We start from the raw sequence: 19,771 nt of genomic DNA, 5'->3' as shown, positions 1-19,771 counted from the left end.
GGAGAGATGGAGGTTTTCATTTTGTATTCAACTTTGTGAAATTGGCTTTAATTTGTCAATTTTAAAGCAAATATGTTTATGACAATATTGCTTGAGAGGATCATAAATAAGAAATAATATTTTAAAATGCTTAAACTAAATTCACATGCAGTGAGGTACAATGGTCTGAAACTAGTAAAAAAAATCGCATTCAATTGCATATATATATATATGGAAACATTTTTCATGTAAATGTTATATATGTATTCCATTTATATAATTTCCAAGTTTAAATTAGATTTTCCATGTTCTTCTCAGACATTTCAATTCCCCTGCATATATTTTCAATTTTATAAAAGATTTAGTAAAAATATCAATTATAATGAGATTTATAGACAAACAGATGTAGATTTGATTATATGATGATGAAATGTGCAGTATAATTTCGTCTACTTCAACTTTTGTATCTTAGAAGGGACAACAACTTTTCATCTTGTTCTGCAGCATAACTTGAAAGAAACAATGTTAATACACTGTACGGTGAAAGTGACGAGTGTGTTCAACATGACCCTTCACTGAGACAAAATTGCATTACACAAGACAACATCATTATATAAAAGATATCCATTTAAGTGTGTGATCTGGGATGTGTGTGTCCTGACGGATTCAAGCCCAGTTCTGCGGGAGGAATGTGTCTTTGAAGTTTGATCATGTACTTTCCTAATCTCTTCTTGTCTGACATGTTTGCGTGGATCGGATCTTCTCAGAGGTTCTGCCGGCCCGGGTTCATGCTGTCAGATGAAAGTTCTCATTGTTGTCTTTCCACAATGGACTCATTATAATGTTGCATGCTAATCTTGCCATCTTTTACATACAAAGGTTTCTTCACGATCAGGAGCACATGGTGCCGACGGCTTCATGCCCACTTCCTTTATGATAATGAGGCATATGGATGAAACACATCCTCCAAGTCATGATTTCTTTAGTGAGATTAAACAATTACCATTGCTACTACACTCAAAAAAAACACAAAAACACTTGGGCCTAAATTTATTTGGATTGCATGTACATTTTGTATGAACATGGTTAAAAATATCTCTATAGCTGTGAAACAAGCAATACTTTTTATGATAAATACAAACCTGGGTTTGAGTATTTAAAACACTTTTACTTAACACTATTACGACTGACAAACATCACGTTAATGTAGTATTAGATAGTATAATATCAATCTTTAAATGCAAGATATTTAAAGAGTATGAAGTATTCTTGCAATGGTTGCATTTTAGCAGAATCAAATATACTTCAGTTTATCTTTAGTTGAACCTCAGAATATTTCTGGATAACTAAAGCATACTAAGTACAAAATTAGTTGTTCCAATTTAGCAGATTTTAAGTATACAAATTTAGTATACCATAAAGACAATTGCAGGGTATTTATATTAATACGTTCATAATTATTTCAAATACATTTTAGTATATTTAGTTTGCACTAGGGCAGATTAACTGTTTACAATAACATGCATTTAGAAAATAGGGTGAATTTTGATTTCATGCTGACTTTAATGATGCTAATTTAACAGCATGCTGAATAATTTGACTTGTGTGACTTGCATTCGAGGTGTACATCCACGCATTCCCTGGAAAATGAACCCATGACTTTGACATCGCCAGTGCAGTGCATCCTTTTTGAATCTAAATGATTATTATTTGAATTGTGAACCGAAATATGAGTTTACTGTGCTTGTTTTTGGTTCTGATAGTGCGTCAGAGAGTCCTTTTGTTCTGCTGCCATCGGTCTTGGCACATTGTGGAGTTCAGAAAGAACTGCTTTGGCACAGACTTCACTTCCAGTCTAACAATTAGTGTAGTGATGTTCTGAGAGCGCTTCACGTGCCCTGCCACTGCCATCCTCCGCTGGAGTTCACATGAGCGGGTCTCAGAGAGGTCGAGAGGTCGAGATGTGAGATCCACACCTACCAGCCCTGGACCGACGCCAGCGCCTCAATGACGCAAGTTCACGACTCTCACCGTAACTCAAGGATTTTTAGCAGGTATCAGGAGGTCTTCCAGAGTCTTAACAACAATAATAATGGTAGCATTTTACAATGAGGTCTCATTTGTTAACATCAATGAATTAACTAACATGGATTAACAATAAGCAATAATATCTTAAAGTATTTATTAACCTGGTTAATGTTAGTTAATAAAAATGCATTAAAGAAATAAAATATTTCTGAGTATCTATTGACAGAAATGCAATATAAGATCCATAACTATGTTTTCAGTGGTGTATAAAGACCTTGCATAATGAACCGTTATGTTTTTATTACCTTAAAATGAGACATTTATATCTCCATAACCGCGGGCTCCTTCTATGGAGGTCTACATATTGTGTGGTCATGTTTCTAGCGTAGCCGACAGCGAACACACAGCGCTACAGAGCGCGTTTCCTCACTACCTTGAAAAATAAGTTTTCAGTGGTGTATAAAGACCTTACTTAATGAACCGTTATATTTGTATTACCTTAGAATGAGCAGTTTCTGTCTACACACACCGCGGGTTCCCTTACATTGAAATGCGCCGACATGTTTCTACGGTGGCCCTAAAATGACAAACACGTTTCGTTACTATGATGCTCTTCGTGCAAGGAAGCAAGCTTAGTTCAGCGAATAAAACACTGACACAATGATGAACAAGTAACAATAATATTCGCAGTAACATAGTTTAACTGAATAATTAAGTAAACATAATTTCTTAATTTATTCTTGTAAAGAAACCTCATTGCTGAACTGCTACTCTCTGCTGTCTCAGACGATGACATATTTTCCTGTCGGCCACCGTAACTTTTGTTGGTTGCAATTCGTAACCTCACCACTAGATGCCGCTAAAAATCACACACTGCACCTTTAACTAATCTTTGATATTAAAAATGTATTAGTATACGAGATAAACATTCAGATTACTAAATTCTGTAGAAGTATTGTTCATTGTAAGTTCATGTTAACTAATTTATTTAACGAATGAAACCTTATTGTAAAGTATTCCAATAACATTAATAAAAATAATAATACATTTTATTTGTACCTTTCTTACACTCAAAGTGCTGCAACGGTGAACTATAAAATAAACATGCAAGTTATGCAACAACAATTAATGACAATGAAATATAAAAGAGGTTAATACAAAACTTACTAAACAAGCTAATTAAGGTCTTTAGTTGCCAATTTGCATATCATCCATCTCAAATAGTGTGCAAAAGTAATATTAGTGCTTACAATATCAAACTATGAGGGGAGCGTATGCTTTTTGAGCCAACATTATCCACAATCCTTTGCACAACGAAAGGCATTTGTTTGTTTTTCTTTAGATATAAATGATGAAATAATATTTTTTTTGAGGTGGTGAAAAAACATGTTAATGCTTACATGCATTACAACACAAACAGTGCACTGAAAAGGCAATCTGTGACATCAAAACTGCTGTACTTTTTATCACCAGTGAAGTACACACTTTTAATATTTACCCACACACAAAAAAAAAAATATATATATATATATATATATATACAAATAAAACTTGTTCTCTCAGTGTGGACAAGCTTATGTCTACATGAAGCTTCTTACCCAACAATACTTGTTAAAAAATCCCAATGTTCCTATAGGATCAAGCTAAGAAAGATAAAAGAAATAATCCCCTTAATTCCTTCATTGTCTTGATCATCAGGATTACAGCCTGTCTCATAAGTCCCTTTTATCTTTACAGTAATGAAACATCTTTTATAGTCGAACATGAGTTTAATGCAGTTGTGTTCATGACTTTGGGATTATAATCAGATAATGACTTTATGAATTTATTCCCTGAGAAAATCAAAAGCATCAGAATCAGAAATACAATTGTAAAAGTACAACCTTTGACAATGTTTTATGATTCAGCCTCACTTATCGCCCCTCAAAAACAATGACAGTGCTTTACAACTATTTAACAGGAAGAGCTAAATAAACTTTTAATGACATCTAAACCAACAACCTGTTTATTAGATCCAATACCCACTAAAGAAGTCACTGAAAGAGTTCGTATGAGAAGAACGTCTTCTCAATATTATCAACTCGTCTTTATCTCCTGTCCCAAGAAAGCAAAAGCTGGCAGTTATTAAGTATTAACTAGATCCAAATAAATTGGCAAATTACAGACCTATTTCAAATCTTCCATTTAAGTATAAAATACTTGAAAAAGTTGTCTCCACTCAATTGTGCGAAATAATATCTGTTAAAAAAATTCTGTCCCCATCATAGCACAGAAACTGCGCTCGTTAAAATTACAAATGACTTGCCTCTAGTTTCTGACTGTAACACAGTTTTACTTAATCTTAGTGCTGCGTTCGACACTATAGATCATAAAATACTCTTAGATCGACTACAAACTTACACCGCTATTCAGGGACAGGCATTAATGTATCGTACCTATCAGGTCGTTACCATATTGTTTATTTGAACAGGGAATTAAGTTAACCAGTGAATTATGGAGTGCCACAAGGTTCGGTTTTGGGCCCTCTGCTATTTTCAAAATACAAACATGGAATTAGTTTCCATTGTTATGTCGATGATACTCAGTTATATATTTCATAACGACCAGATGAAATCTCTAAATGATCCACATTGACAGAGTGTGTTAAAGATATAAAATATTGGATGACCAGTCATTTTCTTCTATTAAATTAATTTAAGACTGAGGAATTACTTATTGGACCAAAAACCTGTACACAGAGAATCTAATTTGCTTGGAAGGATGTAGTGTGACTTCATCTTAAAGACCGGAGTGTTATATTAGACAGCAACTTGTCTTTCAAAATTATGTCATACGTTAAAAAACAAACAATATGTATTGTGAGTGCCATACAAATAAATGTGAACTGAATAACTGAGAGATCTCTCAAACTGGGAAAAGTACATAAAAAGTATTTTTACTACTTCACATGTGTAACATAAATTATTACACATAAATAATTCCATACTTAAATGAAATTTCAAAAAATATTCCTGTAGATCAAACATAGAGCTCACCGTTAGCAACTCAAATAGTGTTTTGAACAATGACAGATCCTTTAAACAATTCAAATATATACATTACACAAAAACCCCATGATACAAGCACAAAAACAATGACAAAAAAAGTATAGAATGTAAACAGATGAAAATAGCTAAACACATAAAATAGGTACCGTTTTCCAGAACATATGTCCCCTTTTTTAAAATCATTTGAATCGTGATGCGACTTTGTATATGTGGCATTTATCACGAATGTTGTTTTGCCACTATAATTTGTGTTTGTTTATAGGCCTACTTATATTTTTCATTTCTGATCTGTTGTGAAGTTTGAGTGTTTAATGTTTGTAATGTTTTATTTACCGGTATTTTACTTTATTTCTACACGTACATAAAAAATAAAATGTGACTTATACAACGATGCGACTTATCTGTATGCCTTTCCTTTTAACGATTGAAATCTGCTACTTAAAGTCAGGTGTGATTTATTTTCTGGAAAATTTTGTATTTTTTTCACATTAAATTATTATTAATATTATTTGATTATGGGGGTCTCCTTGGTTGGGCAGTGTTTGTACAGTAATAATTACAGTATGAAGGGCCAGAGACAAATCTTTTTTTACAGTCTATTAGACGAACACAGCATCCTAATTATGGTCTTCTGCTGCATCACACACACACACACACACACACACACACACACACACACACACACACACACACACACACACACACACACACACACACACACACACACACGTCCCGAAAACAGTTTTTTTTTCAACCTTCATCCTACCCTCGCACTTTGTAACATATCTTTTTCTTGTGGGTCAAAATTACCCGAAGCCCTAAAATTATACTTTTTTTTCCCCCCATAAAGCATTTTGATAATATTGTTTCTATTTTTTAATGCAATTTTTTGGTCTTTTTTATTTTTTTTACCTTTAAATTACTATATTTGATCAATAAATAATAAATAAACAGTAATTTAAGCACATTCCTCACAATCTTTTAACTTAAATTCTCAAACAAATTAAATTCTTAAATAACACAATTTCATGCATAACCCTTTTAATTCTGCTCAAAATATCTTACATTGGGTGTCTTTGCCGGCCTCTTGTGGAGAAATAACAATATAACATGTTATTTCATGACTCTTGCCACTAGATGGAGCAAATGAGCTGTTTCCGCTGGGTCCTAAAGTCAGTTTCACTTCGGTATGCATTCAGATACACATTTAGATATTATTAAATCATTTTTTGGCAAAGTTTTAGCATTTTTAGTTAGAATTTAAGCATTCCTCGCAATCACTTCATTCCTAAGCGGGTCAAATTGACCCCAAATGTTTTTAAATTTCAACCACAAAACTCCTCGAATCCATTTTTTTTAAAAATGTAGTCGTGGTTCAAGTGCGGCAAAAGTCCTAGGGTCTTGAACGCCTCTGATGAAACACTCAATTTTTAACACCAAAAAAAAAATATATATATATATATATTTTATTTTTTCGGTTCAAAATGACCCAAGGAAAGGATGAGTTAACTGTTCTTCTGCGTTTGGAAAGCTAGATTGTCAATTCCCTGGCGGTTCACACGGGTCCCCGAGGATCCTTCTCCAGGCCCCGAGGGCCTCACTTTGGGCTCCAGCAGGACCGGGACCCTGTAGGACAGAAAGACCACCCCGCTACAGACCAACAGGGTGGATGCAAAAATCCCCACGATGATACCGGGTCCGATATACTGCTTTACAGGAGCGGGAGGCATGAGAAACTCTTCGGGGAATATTATAGTCTGATTGTTTATGACTGAATGGAGATTCCAGCACACGGGAACGAGCGCAGAAGCTCCGGTGAGGATGAACAGAAACCCGCCGGTGTAAAACGCCAGTCTGATGGCTTTAAACGTGTTCAGTCCGAAGTAAATATTCCTGAGGCCGTAAAGGACGCAAGCGTTTCCAATGAGCCCAAGAATCAGAGCCACCAGCAGGAGCACCTGAGCCGATGCGATTTCTGGTGGCGTGAACGACTCCAACAAACCAATCCTCTGACAGAACATGATCTGATTGTTGGATAAGATCAGAACGTGACTATAAAAACACACTCTCCAAATACCCACCCATGCCAGACCTGAGGTGATGACTGACAGGTCAGATACTTCCCAAACCCGCCACTCCACCAGCCCGAGGGTCACTATGATGAGAATCCAGCCGACGGTCCCGAGCCAGAGAGCCACGAACTGGGCATGAGCCGTGTGGACCAGATAAGCCATGCTTTACACTTCAGATCCAGTCTCCTTAATGCGACAAACACCCATCCTGAAGAGCCTCATCTTCTCTGAAACACCTGAATGGCTCGTAATGGAGTTCACAGCGACTGAGCAGGAGTGTTGTGGGTTTAACTAACCAATGTCTCAACCATAGACTGTAAAAAATAGGTCTCAACCTGGCAAACAAACCTCACATCCCTCTGAGACAAAGAGAGACAGACAGAGATCTAGTTTAGATCATACACTTCCTGTTGCTTTGTTTCAGAACACAAACAGAAATTTTTGTGCATAGACACTCCATAACACACACACACACACACACACACACACACACACACACACACACACACACACACACACACACACACACACACACACACACACACACACACACACACACACACACACACACACACACACACACACACAATAGGCTTATTAAATAGTAGTTAACGATAAGCCTTATGTTCATTTAATGAATTATTTACTCTAGCGGTCAGAAGTCTCTTCTGCTCACAAAGGCTGCATTTATTTTATAGAAAATACAGTAAAAACAGTGAAAAACTATTTTAATTAAAAATGCCTGTTTTCTGTTCAAATGTAATTTATTCCTGTGATCAAAAGCTGAATTACTCCAGTCTTCAGTGTCACATGATCCTTCAGAAATCAGTATAATATGATAATTTGATGCTCAAGAAACACTTCTGATTATTATCAATGTTGAAAACAGTTGCTCATATTTTTGCTTAAACCATGATACAATTTGTCAAGATTCTGAGATGAATAGAAAGTTCAAAAGAACAGCATTTATTTGAAAAGGATATCTTTTGTAACAATATAAATGTCTTTAGTCACTAGTACTGATTTTAAAACATGGTTCATCTGTGTCAAGATGTTTGTGGATATTTTAAAATATATTTTCAATCAATACACATAAAATCTAATTTAAGTTTCAAATAAATTATAACGAAAAACTGATCGTATTACCATATCAGCACATGTTCTTCTCTCAGCGTTTACTTCCTCGACGCTCAGCGTTGGACTGGAAATGGTGTAAAACTCAACTTCCTTTAGCTCAGAAATACAGTGTAAACAAGCCCGTGAATATGTTTCTGTGAATGATTAACCACGGCTCACCAATCATAAAATCAAACCAATGAGGAATTTGAAATCATTTGCATCATATTGGAAAACACAGCGACTCATAAAATCATAAAGTGTGGGTGAGGCTTCAGAATGAGCAATAAAACATTGAACAAACTATTAATAATATACTGTATAGTTTCAATAAAAACTACTGTGAAAATGTTTGTGAATAATTTCCAAATGGCAAGTGTGTGATAAACCAGAAGAATTCATTGTTGCGATCTGTCCATACAAGAACTTAACAGCAAATCTGCAGTATATAAATATTTTTATTTTTATTCCAAAAGTATTTCAGCAGAAGTGCACTGAAAGCGCATCTATGATCAGTATATCACCTGCCTGCAATAAAAGACTCTTCCTGGTTCACAGTGAGATTGGAAAGCAAGGGATATGGGCAAACAATTCAAGAGATTGAAAGAATATTTTACATACGAGATGAGATATTCTAAAGCTCCCTTCGTTATTTCATTAAGTAAAAAAAACAAACAAGAAAGTTTAAAACATTTACACTGAAATGAGTAAAATGGTTTTCGGTGTGGATCTAGAACAAGCAGATCTAATGTGACAGGAATCTATTATTATCTATTATCTGTTGTTAATAGCACCATTAGCATTAAGTAGCAAAATGAATTAAGTTAAACGTAAATACAGGTACAAAAACCTTTATACGGACTAAAAGAGATCCTTTAAAACTTTTAGACAGCATATCCCTGAAAACGTGAGTGGATATTCAACGCATGAATTCACCAATGCTAAAGAAAACAGGAATCGTTTAAAAATGTTCTAAGCATTTCTATGACTATCTGAATGATTTTGAACGTAATAAATCTATCCAATGCACACAAGCAGATATGAAATCTGCTTAGAGATGCTCAATCTCTCGGGTCTTGTTGTAGTCATGCTGAACCAGTCCGGTCTAGATCCGTTCAGTACAGAAGTCTCTGGTCCAGCGGCAGACTGTCCTTCAGACACTTGAGCTGCTCTTCACCCAGTTTGATCTTATCTTCCAGTTTGCGCTGCTCAATAATAAGCGCTGACTTCATTTTGACGAAGTGCCGGTAGTCTGCCAGAAGCTCTTCGCTGAGGTAACTGGCCAGAATCTCATAAACCAGACGTTCTCTTCGGTCCAAGTTTTCCTTCAGCTCTTTGGCATCTTCGTGCTGGCGAATCAGCAGTTTGCGTTTCTGGGTCAAAGTGTGCTGAAAGTACAACACATGAGTTTTTATTGTACAAATCATTCTTAGAATGTGTTTTTTTCTCTCTTTCTCTCTCTCTCTGGTAGAACTAATGCTAAAATGCCCCAATTAAGCTATTTTAAAGTTCCTAATTTTTTTATTTTTGGACGTGTCTTTAAAATAGATTTACATGCATTTAAAGCAGCACTATGCAGTTTTTTTAGCTTAACTGAACAGCTTCAGAGTTATTGGAATGGTTATATGACTCTTTTCGTGTTGAATGGTGGTCGTCTCGCCACCAATTAAATTATATTAAGCCTTAAAGGGATAGTTCACCCAAAAATGAAAATTCTGTCAATATTTACTCTCCCTCATGTTGTTCAACCCCGTAAGACCTTCGTTCATCTTCAAAACACAAATTAAGATATTTTTGATTAAATCTGAGAGCTGGATCACTCCTCCATAGGTTTCTAAGGGATTGACACTTGTTCCCCGAAAAGTTATTAAAGAGATCGTTAAAATAGTCCAAGTGACTACAGTGGCTCAATCTTAAATTTATCAAGCGGCGAGAATACTTTTTGTGCGCAAAAAAAAACAAAAATAACGACTTTATTTCACTATTCATTTCCTTCTCTGTTGGCCTCTAGTCAGTTAGCGTAGTCTGATAGCGTAGAGCTACATCACACGTAGGCTCACTATTGGCCGACGCTGGTCATGTGTGTGATGCGTGTGACGTACAACACAAAGCGCTGCGCTGTTACACTAGTGAACTCACTCGAGGCCCACAGAGAAGGAAATGAATAGTGAAATAAAGTCGTTATTTTTGTTTTTTTGCGCACAAAAAGTATTCTCGTCGCTTGATAAACTTAAGATTGAGCCACTGTAGTCACTTGGACTATTTTAACGATGTCTTTAATAACTTTTCGGGGCCGGCAAGTTCAATCCCTCAAGAAGCCTATGGAGGAGTGATCCAGCTCTCAGATTTAATCAAAAATATCTTAATTCGTGTTCCGAAGATGAACGAAGGTCTTACGGGGTTGAACAACATGAGGGAGGGTAAATACTGACAGAGTTTTCATTTTTGGGTGAACTATCCCTTTAAAGTTCTGCATAATTAAGGGCGTGTCCACTTGAGAGACAGGAGGATTGCCGCTGATGTCACTACTAGCCGATTATCATAATATGTGAATTTCAGCTCTTCCGGGTTCCTGAGCACTTGATACACAGTGATAGATCAGTTTTACCGTATCATCTTGTCAGCAGAAAACAGCGTCTTCTCGACATGAACAACACGAACCAAACTCTTCCAGTCTCGGATACAACTACAGTGATTGAGGGCGGGGCAAAGAGACGCTGTTCAGCCAATGAAGATCATGCTGTTCAGGCTGGCATTATGCAAATTAGCAGGAAGTGAGATGGGAATTACCGACGACTCCTTTCAGGCAGTTCAGAATCGTTCTTTCTTTCAGGAGACAAAAACTCCACTTTGTCTTTGAAACTTTTCAGACCTTTTACATTCACAAACAACTATATTACACACTACATGAAAGGTCGAAAAAAAGCATAATAGGGACACTTTAAATTAGGACTAGTTCAGTCGACTTCAGACTCATAGTTCAAGTTCTGATTCCATCATATTAATCGCGAAGGCTTCAATCTCACGTTCTTTGACAGAACTTAGGGACACTTTACATGCATCTAATTGTTACCTTCTCGTCCGCGGACGTTCCCTCCTCCAGGTTGTCGAGGGCGTTTTCCACGCGAGCCAGTCGACCGGACAGAGACAGCAGGAGACTGACCACTTTATCCAGGTCTCCCACGAACATGCGAAACTTCTCCAGCTCGTTGGGTTTGCAGACGGTCTGTACGGTGGCTTCAACGTCCTCTCCCAGAGCGTTATTATCCTGAACGTCCTCCTGAAGACTCTCACGCGCCTCTCGCAGCACCTGCAGCTTCTTACTTAAGCTGTCAATCAACTCTTGCTGCAATTACAAAGACATCAACCAGATCATCTAACTGTAAACTGTCGTATTTTCCAGAATGCTTTTTGAAACATGCTGAAAATTGTATAATGCAATTAGTGTTAAGCACAGAACATTTGTATTGGTGTCGTATGAGAGGTAAAGGAGTTTATTTGTATAGTGCATTCACACATTTTACACACATAATGTGACTTATCTGTGTTTTTTTCTCTCAACAATGCATTTTCGTCTTGTTGCTACCAGTAAAGCACAACTGAAGTAAAAACCATGCAACAAAATAATGAATATAAGCCGTGTACCTTCTTGTTGGAAAGGTCATAATCAAGTTCGTCCTCTGAATCCTGTTCCTCCATGTGCTCCTGCATGTCCTTCATCTTCATGAGTAGCTCTGCTTTAGGTGCAGATGTGCTGTAATATGACGAACTGCTCACTAACGACGCTGACGAAGACAAACTGTTCTCCGCTCTGCAGAAATCAAACATTCATGGGTCACTCAAAAGAAAAAATCTGTGAAAAATCACCAGGTAAATAAAGTTTAATAGTTTTCCAACGTAACAGATTTAGTGTCAAGTACATTGTACGGTACCTTTTTATACTATGTGTGTGTGTGTGTGTGTGTGTCAGTAGAGGGCAGTAGTGTACAGGTTTTCACTCTAAAGATAACTGATCTAATGCTTCATGACTCCAATTATTAAAAGAACAAACACTGTAATTCCAGTTAAACAGCTGATGCATAAAACATTTACGTATTGCAGCTAATGAAGAACAAATGAGAAATGACAAAACAGGAATGTCACATTTTGCTCAAAAAATTCCCACAAACCTGTGAAGAACATCATCTGGCTCATATTTCACCCCAAAATACAAAAAAGGGAAAGAAATAAGATATTACATTTTGGTTTAAAAATAAACTTTAGTACTTTAAGCAATTTTTTTGACCATTTAAATGCTCATTACCATAATATAAATATGCTAAATAATTTAATTTACATAACATGAGGAAATTATGTATAATTTAAATCAGCACAAAATGAATTGTATTGAGAATCACTTAAAAAATGAGGATCTAATACGAATCATCAATCAGAATGATTACAAGAAAACTCAAAAGTAAAGCGTTTAGATGCATCATAGTAATGATGAGATTTTGCATTTCTGTATTTAAAGCAATTTGAGGAAAAATTTGCCTAACTGTCATGAAAAAGTCCCAAATAAACAATTCTTAAATTGTACTAATGATGCAAAATCTAAATGATATTTTCTCTTTTGATTTTCAGGTGAAATGTGACCATGTTTTTGTGCCATTCGCATCGCGATCTCAAAGAGTGTACCTCTGCTGCGGTGTATTTTTGGGAGACGTGTGTTTGCTGATGGCTTTCCTCCGCTGCTGCACTCCCTCCAGGAGATGCTCCCCCTGTGGAAATATTCCCTCCATCAGATCCATGGTAGTCTTCATCTTACTCTGATCCAAGATGTCCACCAGACTCTTGTCCTTCCCCATGATATCTCTGGCCAGCTCCTGTCGTTTCAGGTCCTCCTCTGAATGTTCGGTCAAACTGTTGCTTCTCGGATCTGTGTTGTCTAGTACCGTCTGATGTTCTGCGTTTTTGATGGGATCTGGATGGGCATGGGCAATAAACAGCGACAGATCTGTTTTTTTTAGTTGGCCAGTTTTAGGCACCTCAGAGCTTCCAGATGATTCGCCATGTTGCACATAGTTTCTGTTTTCCCTCTCTGAGCCGTTTTCTGCACAGACAATCTGTATGGGGACCTTCCGCCCAGCAGTGTTTGGCTCTGATGTTTCCTCCGTCTTACTCCTGCAATAGGGAACAAGAGAACAAAAGTGCTCTAAGCGATGTCACGCATTTTTTAGGCCAAAAGTTTTTTTGTCACATACAGCAAACATCTCCTCACTCTCCGCTGGCTGCCTGTCCCCTGAACACACTGTAAAAAACCGCGGTCTCTACAGCAGTGTTGGGGGTAACTTATTACAAGTAACTTGAGTTACGTAATCAGATTACTTTTTCAAGTAACTAGTAAAGTAACGCATTACTTTTTCAATTTACATCAAAATATCTGAGTTACTTTTTCACATTTATTGACTGGCAGCTCTCCTGTCCCCATGTTGAGAGAAATAAAGTGAGGTGTTGTGTGCATTTGCATTGAACATGCATTTACTCATCTCACTTGCACAAAAACATTCAGTATTCCTCAAAAGGAATAAAAACAGTCAAATGCAATCTCAGAATTTTGTACAAAAGTTTTATAATTAACTATATTAAATTACACAAATATACTTTATGTATTTAATCTCACTTTATTAACCAATGTCTTTGCTGCTGACCTACAATGATCTAATTCAACCATACTAATAAGCAAAAATGACTTTAGATTAGGTTTAGAAATAAGAGTGTTGAACTTCCTTCTCCTGTATCCTATTGTAATTTAATCAAGAACAGCAGCAGCTGAAAGGTTTGTTTGAGCGGCGCCCTCTACTGTACAGTAGTAAATATGCATTTCCTTCAGCCTTAGGCTTATCCATTTAACTTTTGATGTGAAAGGGCCTTAACAATTGGCAAAAATAGATTGTTTTAGCTGTTATTAAAAAACAAACAAACAAGCCCATGCAGGTGAGAAAAAGTAACACAAAAGTAATGTAACGCATTACGTTCCATAAAAAGTAACTAAGTAACGTACTTAGTTACTTTTTGGGGGAGTAACGCAATATTGTAATGCATTACTTTTTAAAAGTAACAACACTGCTCTACAGACACCCCAGGCTCCACAAACGGCAACAAAAACAAACTGGGCTAACCCGCACCACGAAACATAACAAACTGTTCCAGCCAATAACCGACAAGAAGGATTTAGGGGCGGGGCTTGGGGGGTTAGTGCGCGGATGAAGAGGAGGGAGGGTCTAGCTAGCCTCCGTTTCGTTTGACAATACTTTAAAGGGGCATTTCGGCAAATCTAGCTATTTCTTCGCTGATTTTCACTTTTGTTGTCGCATGTTTTCTCAGCGAGCTCCCCCTACAGCTGTGAGGCGTATATCTCACAACAATGTCATAAAAAAACTCACTCGCGGCCCCTCCTCCCCCTTTCTACCGCTGCTCATGTGCATTTGTTATTATCGGAGCCAGCCAACTTTATTGTGTGGAGTGTGTCTACCGAGGTGGGTAATACATCCTACACACTGAGGGCGGCGTGTGTGTTTATGTCGAATTACCATAAAGCAGTTTGTGTTTCTCGGTCGTTCTCGCTTCTCACGAGACTTCCTATTTCCAAAATACCGGGACGTTAGTCCACATGTTGCAAGGTTGGTTTTACGCCTAGGGACGTTGGGGGGAGCGGGGAAACTCACCATTCTCACCAGAACAGGTTATTAAACCATCCAAATGATTTCTAAACGGTTTTATTAAGTTGAAATAGTTGCCGAATGCCCCTTTAAACGTCAACAAGAAGTGACGTCACCCGACATCGCTTAGAGCAGCAATTCCCAAACTGTGGAAACCACTAGTGGTCCGTGAGGGTACTGCAGATGGTCCGTGGAAAAGCAGAAAAAAATAATATTTTTTTACCTTCATTATACCAGGAAATTCCCATAAAATATAACAAGTAAAAACAATATGTAGGCCAATATTGATATAAAATTTTAATTAAATTGTCAAGTTATTGCACGATTACTAAAATAGGCTAGTGGTGCTCGGCCGTGACGTTCAAGTTCAGTGCCGTTTGAACCACAGCATGGATCGGTGGATAGCAACAGGTCCTCTGAAGAGGAAAGAGGCAGAGGTTACCATTATCACATCACACGCATAGCCTTTATAGGCAGTTTATATGAAACGAAATGTTTATAAATGGAATGAGTAAGGCCGGTTATTATTTTAATTTCCAGTTAGTTTGTTGATCTCGCGTTTCTGAAATGTTTTGCGGATGTGCTCTTAAGTGGACAAACTCAAGCCTACTTTTTGAGGACTTGTAAAACTCTGAAGATTAATAATCCTCTAAAATCGCCAAAGGTTTTGAAATGTTCACTATATCCAAGTGTTCTTATTACTATATAGATTTCATACTCCATTGCTATGGAAATAAGTCTGTTGTTCCAATGAACCTGATTATGCCCTCGGGCGCTTGAGTAAATAAATAAATTAAATATGTGGCAGCCTTTGTGTGCAGTAAACTTTCTTTTAACAAGCCTGTTGTACTGATGTGATGACCAATTATAGTTTTAGTGCTAGTAAGCCTATTTAGGGGTGCGGATTAATTCAGGTAGGACTGTGTACACATTTTATTATGTGTATTATGAGGTGGTCCGCGAAAATTCTTGATTACAAATAGTGATCCGCACACACAAAAAGTTTGAAAACCCCTGGCTTAGAGCAATGGTTCCCAACCTTTTTTTGTCTGAGACCCCCTTTTTCCCAAGAAAATATTTTATGGCCTCCTTCACATTTAATGATATTGTCGCTCTTGTAAGATTGCAGCAAGGATAACAAAACGTTTTGTTTTTAAACAAACAGTATGTTTATTACTATAACCAGATATGTTTATGTAAAATAATAATAGCGTATAACATTGAAAATACTATAACAAACACAATTTAATTAAATAAGGTAAGCCTCGGAGTAGCCTATTAATTGGCCCTATTTGAAATGCAATAACAAAAATATCAGTATTCACACTGGTGTATATAGGGAAAACATTATTAACTATAGGCTATTACCAAATGACTGGTGTCTGGGACCTCGTTGAAAACTAATTTTTTGGTCAGCCAGGGGATCGTGAATAAAATTAGCTAATGTAATATGATCGTTTGGCGCTTTAGCGATTAATAAACATGCGTTTATTAACAGAATAATGCATCTTGCGGAAGAACATTGTAGCCGGAGCTACTTCTCTCTGTTTATAGACACTTAACCCCTAGTTGCTCCAGAGGCGTGCGACCTCTGACATATATAGCAATTGTAAGTCGCTTTGGATAAAAGCGTCAGCTAAATGAATAAATGCAAATACAAATGTTTATGTCTATGACGAGTCACGCAGACTCTGGGTAACACCACAGCGGTACGACCCGAACCAGTGTAAAATAGTCCCAATATAAACACTTATTATTTATAGGTGTACCATAGTGACTAAGGATAAGACAAAAACACGGTTTGGAAAATGGATTCATGACGTACTCGCTCATTATATAAATTTTGTCAATTTTGAACATAAAAAAAAGTTACGGACTGCTGCTTTAATGCTCACTGTTCAACACTTTTCAAAATATGACGCGGCCCCCCAAAGAGCTCGCTGACGCCCCCTTGTGGGCCGAGACCCCCCTGTTGGGAACTAATGGCTTAGAGCACCTTTAAAAATGTGACTTGAGCAAGGCAAATTTTAGCAGTGAAGCTTCCAATAATGATGACGCAGATTCATCATCCAGACCACAGTCTACTATGCTATAATACTCTAGTTACCTGCATTGGTCCTTTTTCTGCACAGTTGCAGGTGGTTCATCTGTGAGCCTCTGTGGATAGAACTGAGGAGAAGGAGAACGAGAATGTGTTCTGCTAGCTGAGGTTACCATCAGATCAGTTTTCTGCTTGGGAGAGGAACGACCTAGAAGACGTGGCGTATGACATAACGTTCCCTCAGTGTCTGATCTCTGGTCCTCCTCTGGTGCAGCAGTCAGGTGTATGTCTCTCTCCAGATGTTCTGCAGGACATGGTGAAGTAATCAGTCTTTGGGGCTCTGGAGTTGGATGAGGAGAAGAGGTCTGAACCCTAAATTGCTGGGAAGCTCTAGTAGGGCTCATAGCATCCTGCTGTGTGGGTTTGGCGGACCTCTGCGGTTCACAACCTTTGCTTTTAGGAAGCCGTTGCTTTGATTTGGGAACCTGGAGATGATTTGAAGACAGAGTTGCCGTCTGCCTGGTGTCAGGTTTGGGTCTCTGGTTCGAAGCAAGAGGCACAGCAACACTTTCCAGAACGTTCAGTGTAATGGGCTCCGAGATGTTGAGTGGACTGTGCTCCTTTCCGGATCCTCTGTAAAATCGAAATTACAATAAAACACACATTATTAGTATGTACTAGGGGTGTAACGGTACATGTATTCATCACTATGCACACAGTCAGACAATGAATACATTCAGACTAAGAATAAATTCAGTCAAGGCGGTCCACACTCCAATCTAGAAGGGGGCGCGTGCGGTAATGCAACGCTTATTGCTAATAGCATTACAGGAAAAAGAGCAGAAGAAGAAGAGACTATCTTTGCGCAAACTCAAAACAAAAGTTCACACAATAGCTTGCTAGTAGCCTATACGCTGACTATCAATTTCATCACAAGCTCCACAAACTTAACGGAAATGAAACCAGGACAGCAGAAAGTGTTTTCTTTATTTTACAAAAGCAAAATGTTTTTGAGTGTACAAATAAAAGACCCTTTACAGTTTTGAATGATGACTTACTCTTATCTGTATGACCATAAATGACAGAGTATCTGAAGTTGTTTCCACTGTTCCAATCAAGGTTATTATAGTTTTGCTCTTTTAAATTGGTTTTTATTTTAATATCGTTTTCAATTTTGCTTTAAATTTCAGTTTAGTTTTAGTTAGTTTCATTAATGGTTTTGTTAGTTTTAGTTTAGTTTTTATTTTGCAAAGACATTTCTATTTAGTTTTTATTTTATTTAGTTTCAGTTTTAGTTTTAGTAATTATAGTTTAGCAGAACAAACAAAACACTTCCAGTGTAGACCAAAGCGAGACGCTTAATTTCAGCAAAGTTTAATCTTTGCCCAGATTACAGTTGACTCTTGTACATCTTGATATCTTAATAATAAAAATAAAATAATGGTTTGAGATTGAACAAAGCACCAAATAAATGGAACTTAAAAGTATACAAGAAAAAACTGTGAAAAAATCAGACAAACTAATTCATATTAAAGATGAAATCTTGTTAAACATGCCTAGTTTACTTTTTTCAGCTGTAAATGTAGCAGAGTGACCACTGGTACATAACACACATCCCAAAAAAAACCAGCTCAATTCATCTGACTTCAGCCAACACAACCTGCTGTAAAGCCAGTGTGATTAAATAATGAAGTATCTATGTAGTGTGTGTGTGTGTGTGTGTGTGTGTGTGTGTGTGTGTGTGTGTGCATGTTTTTCTATCCTGGTGGGGACTTAAACCTGAATGCACACAGACTCATGGGGACTCGTGTTATTGTGAGGAACTAAATTGAGGTACTAAAGCTTATAAATCATACAAAAAAGTTTTTTGAAAATTTAAAAATGCAGAAAGTTGTGTGATGGGTAGGTTTAGGGGTTGGGTTAGTGTACTGTAAGGAGACAGAATACAGTTTGTTTGAGGCTACAGTATAAAAACATTACGTCTATGGAGAGTCTCCACAAAGATAGTGGATCAGTGTGTGTGTGTGTGTGTGTGTGTGTGTGTGTGTGTGTGTGTGTGTGTGTGTGTGTGTGTGTGTGTGTGTGTGTGTGTGTGTGTGTGTGTGTGTGTTTGTATGCGCGCACTTGTGTGTTTGTGTCGTGTCCTGGTATTCCATACATTGCGGGGAAATGTCTCAACGTGGATAATAATATTAAATGCACCTTTCACCCTGTCAACCTTCATGAAAACATGACATCTGAAACATACAGTAGCCTACTTTAGCCTAGTAGTCTAAATTAAAGTTGTTTTTGTGCTTGACGGACTTGTTTTGCTGTTGCACCCGCGTCTCGCAAATGAAACGGCATTCAAAAAATGCTGCGCTCCAGTTAAAAGAAGTCCAACTTGCGTCTTATTACCTTGTGTTATTTCCCATTCCACTGCAACAGACGCATCCTTTATGAACAGCGCTCAGCACTAGCCATGTGAACACTACGTTACGGTCCTTCATTGAACGCATCACAGAAGGACAGCGGTTAATCGCCTCGGCAACTTCTTCACGTATGAAGCCAAGCGCCATATCAGGCATTTCCTTATACAGCCACAGGTAAGATTTTCCGCCAAAGTAAAGAGCTTATTAATTACGAAAACGATTATTTATTTTTGCAAATTATTATTTTATTTCTGGTAGTTTTTCAGTAACTGTTGTTAGTTTCGTTTAGTTTTAGTCTTTCATTTATTATGAATTTTTAATTTTATTTCAGTTTACGAAAATGTTTTTTGACCAATAGTTTTAGTCTTAGTTTCAG

At 37.3% G+C, this 19,771-nt stretch overlaps 2 protein-coding genes across 2 annotated transcripts in view; both read right to left on the bottom strand.

The window, feature by feature from the left end:
• Positions 1-6,554: 6,554 nt before the first annotated feature.
• On the bottom strand, positions 6,555-7,425 carry LOC143737958 (claudin-34-like). The gene has a single exon (XM_077229768.1). The coding sequence runs from the start codon at positions 7,286-7,288 to the stop codon at positions 6,560-6,562; it is 729 nt and encodes a 242-aa protein (XP_077085883.1). The 5' UTR covers positions 7,289-7,425; the 3' UTR covers positions 6,555-6,559.
• Positions 7,426-8,682: 1,257 nt separating this feature from the next.
• The window catches only part of LOC143737979 (protein Shroom2-like), a 30,677-nt gene continuing 19,588 nt past the window's right edge, over positions 8,683-19,771 (bottom strand). Inside the window, exons 6-10 of the mRNA XM_077229799.1 lie at positions 17,051-17,617; positions 12,920-13,405; positions 11,888-12,053; positions 11,316-11,588; positions 8,683-9,630 (exon numbers count right to left, since the gene is read on the bottom strand). Coding sequence (XP_077085914.1) covers positions 9,358-9,630; positions 11,316-11,588; positions 11,888-12,053; positions 12,920-13,405; positions 17,051-17,617 — 1,765 coding nt within the window. The 3' untranslated portion in view covers positions 8,683-9,357. The remainder of the gene's footprint in view (positions 9,631-11,315; positions 11,589-11,887; positions 12,054-12,919; positions 13,406-17,050; positions 17,618-19,771) is intronic.

Source organism: Siphateles boraxobius, unplaced genomic scaffold (genome assembly GCF_051911475.1).
Source record: "Siphateles boraxobius isolate OS27281-9 unplaced genomic scaffold, OSU_SipBor_1 135, whole genome shotgun sequence".
In the NCBI taxonomy this organism is placed as follows: Eukaryota; Metazoa; Chordata; class Actinopteri; order Cypriniformes; family Leuciscidae; genus Siphateles; species Siphateles boraxobius.
This window is presented reverse-complemented; position numbering and strand designations above follow the sequence as displayed.

What these genes read in the sequence shown, in the direction of transcription:
- LOC143737958 (XM_077229768.1), bottom strand. Translation starts at nt 7,288, where the DNA reads ATGGCTTATCTGGTCCACACGGCTCATGCCCAGTTCGTGGCTCTCTGG.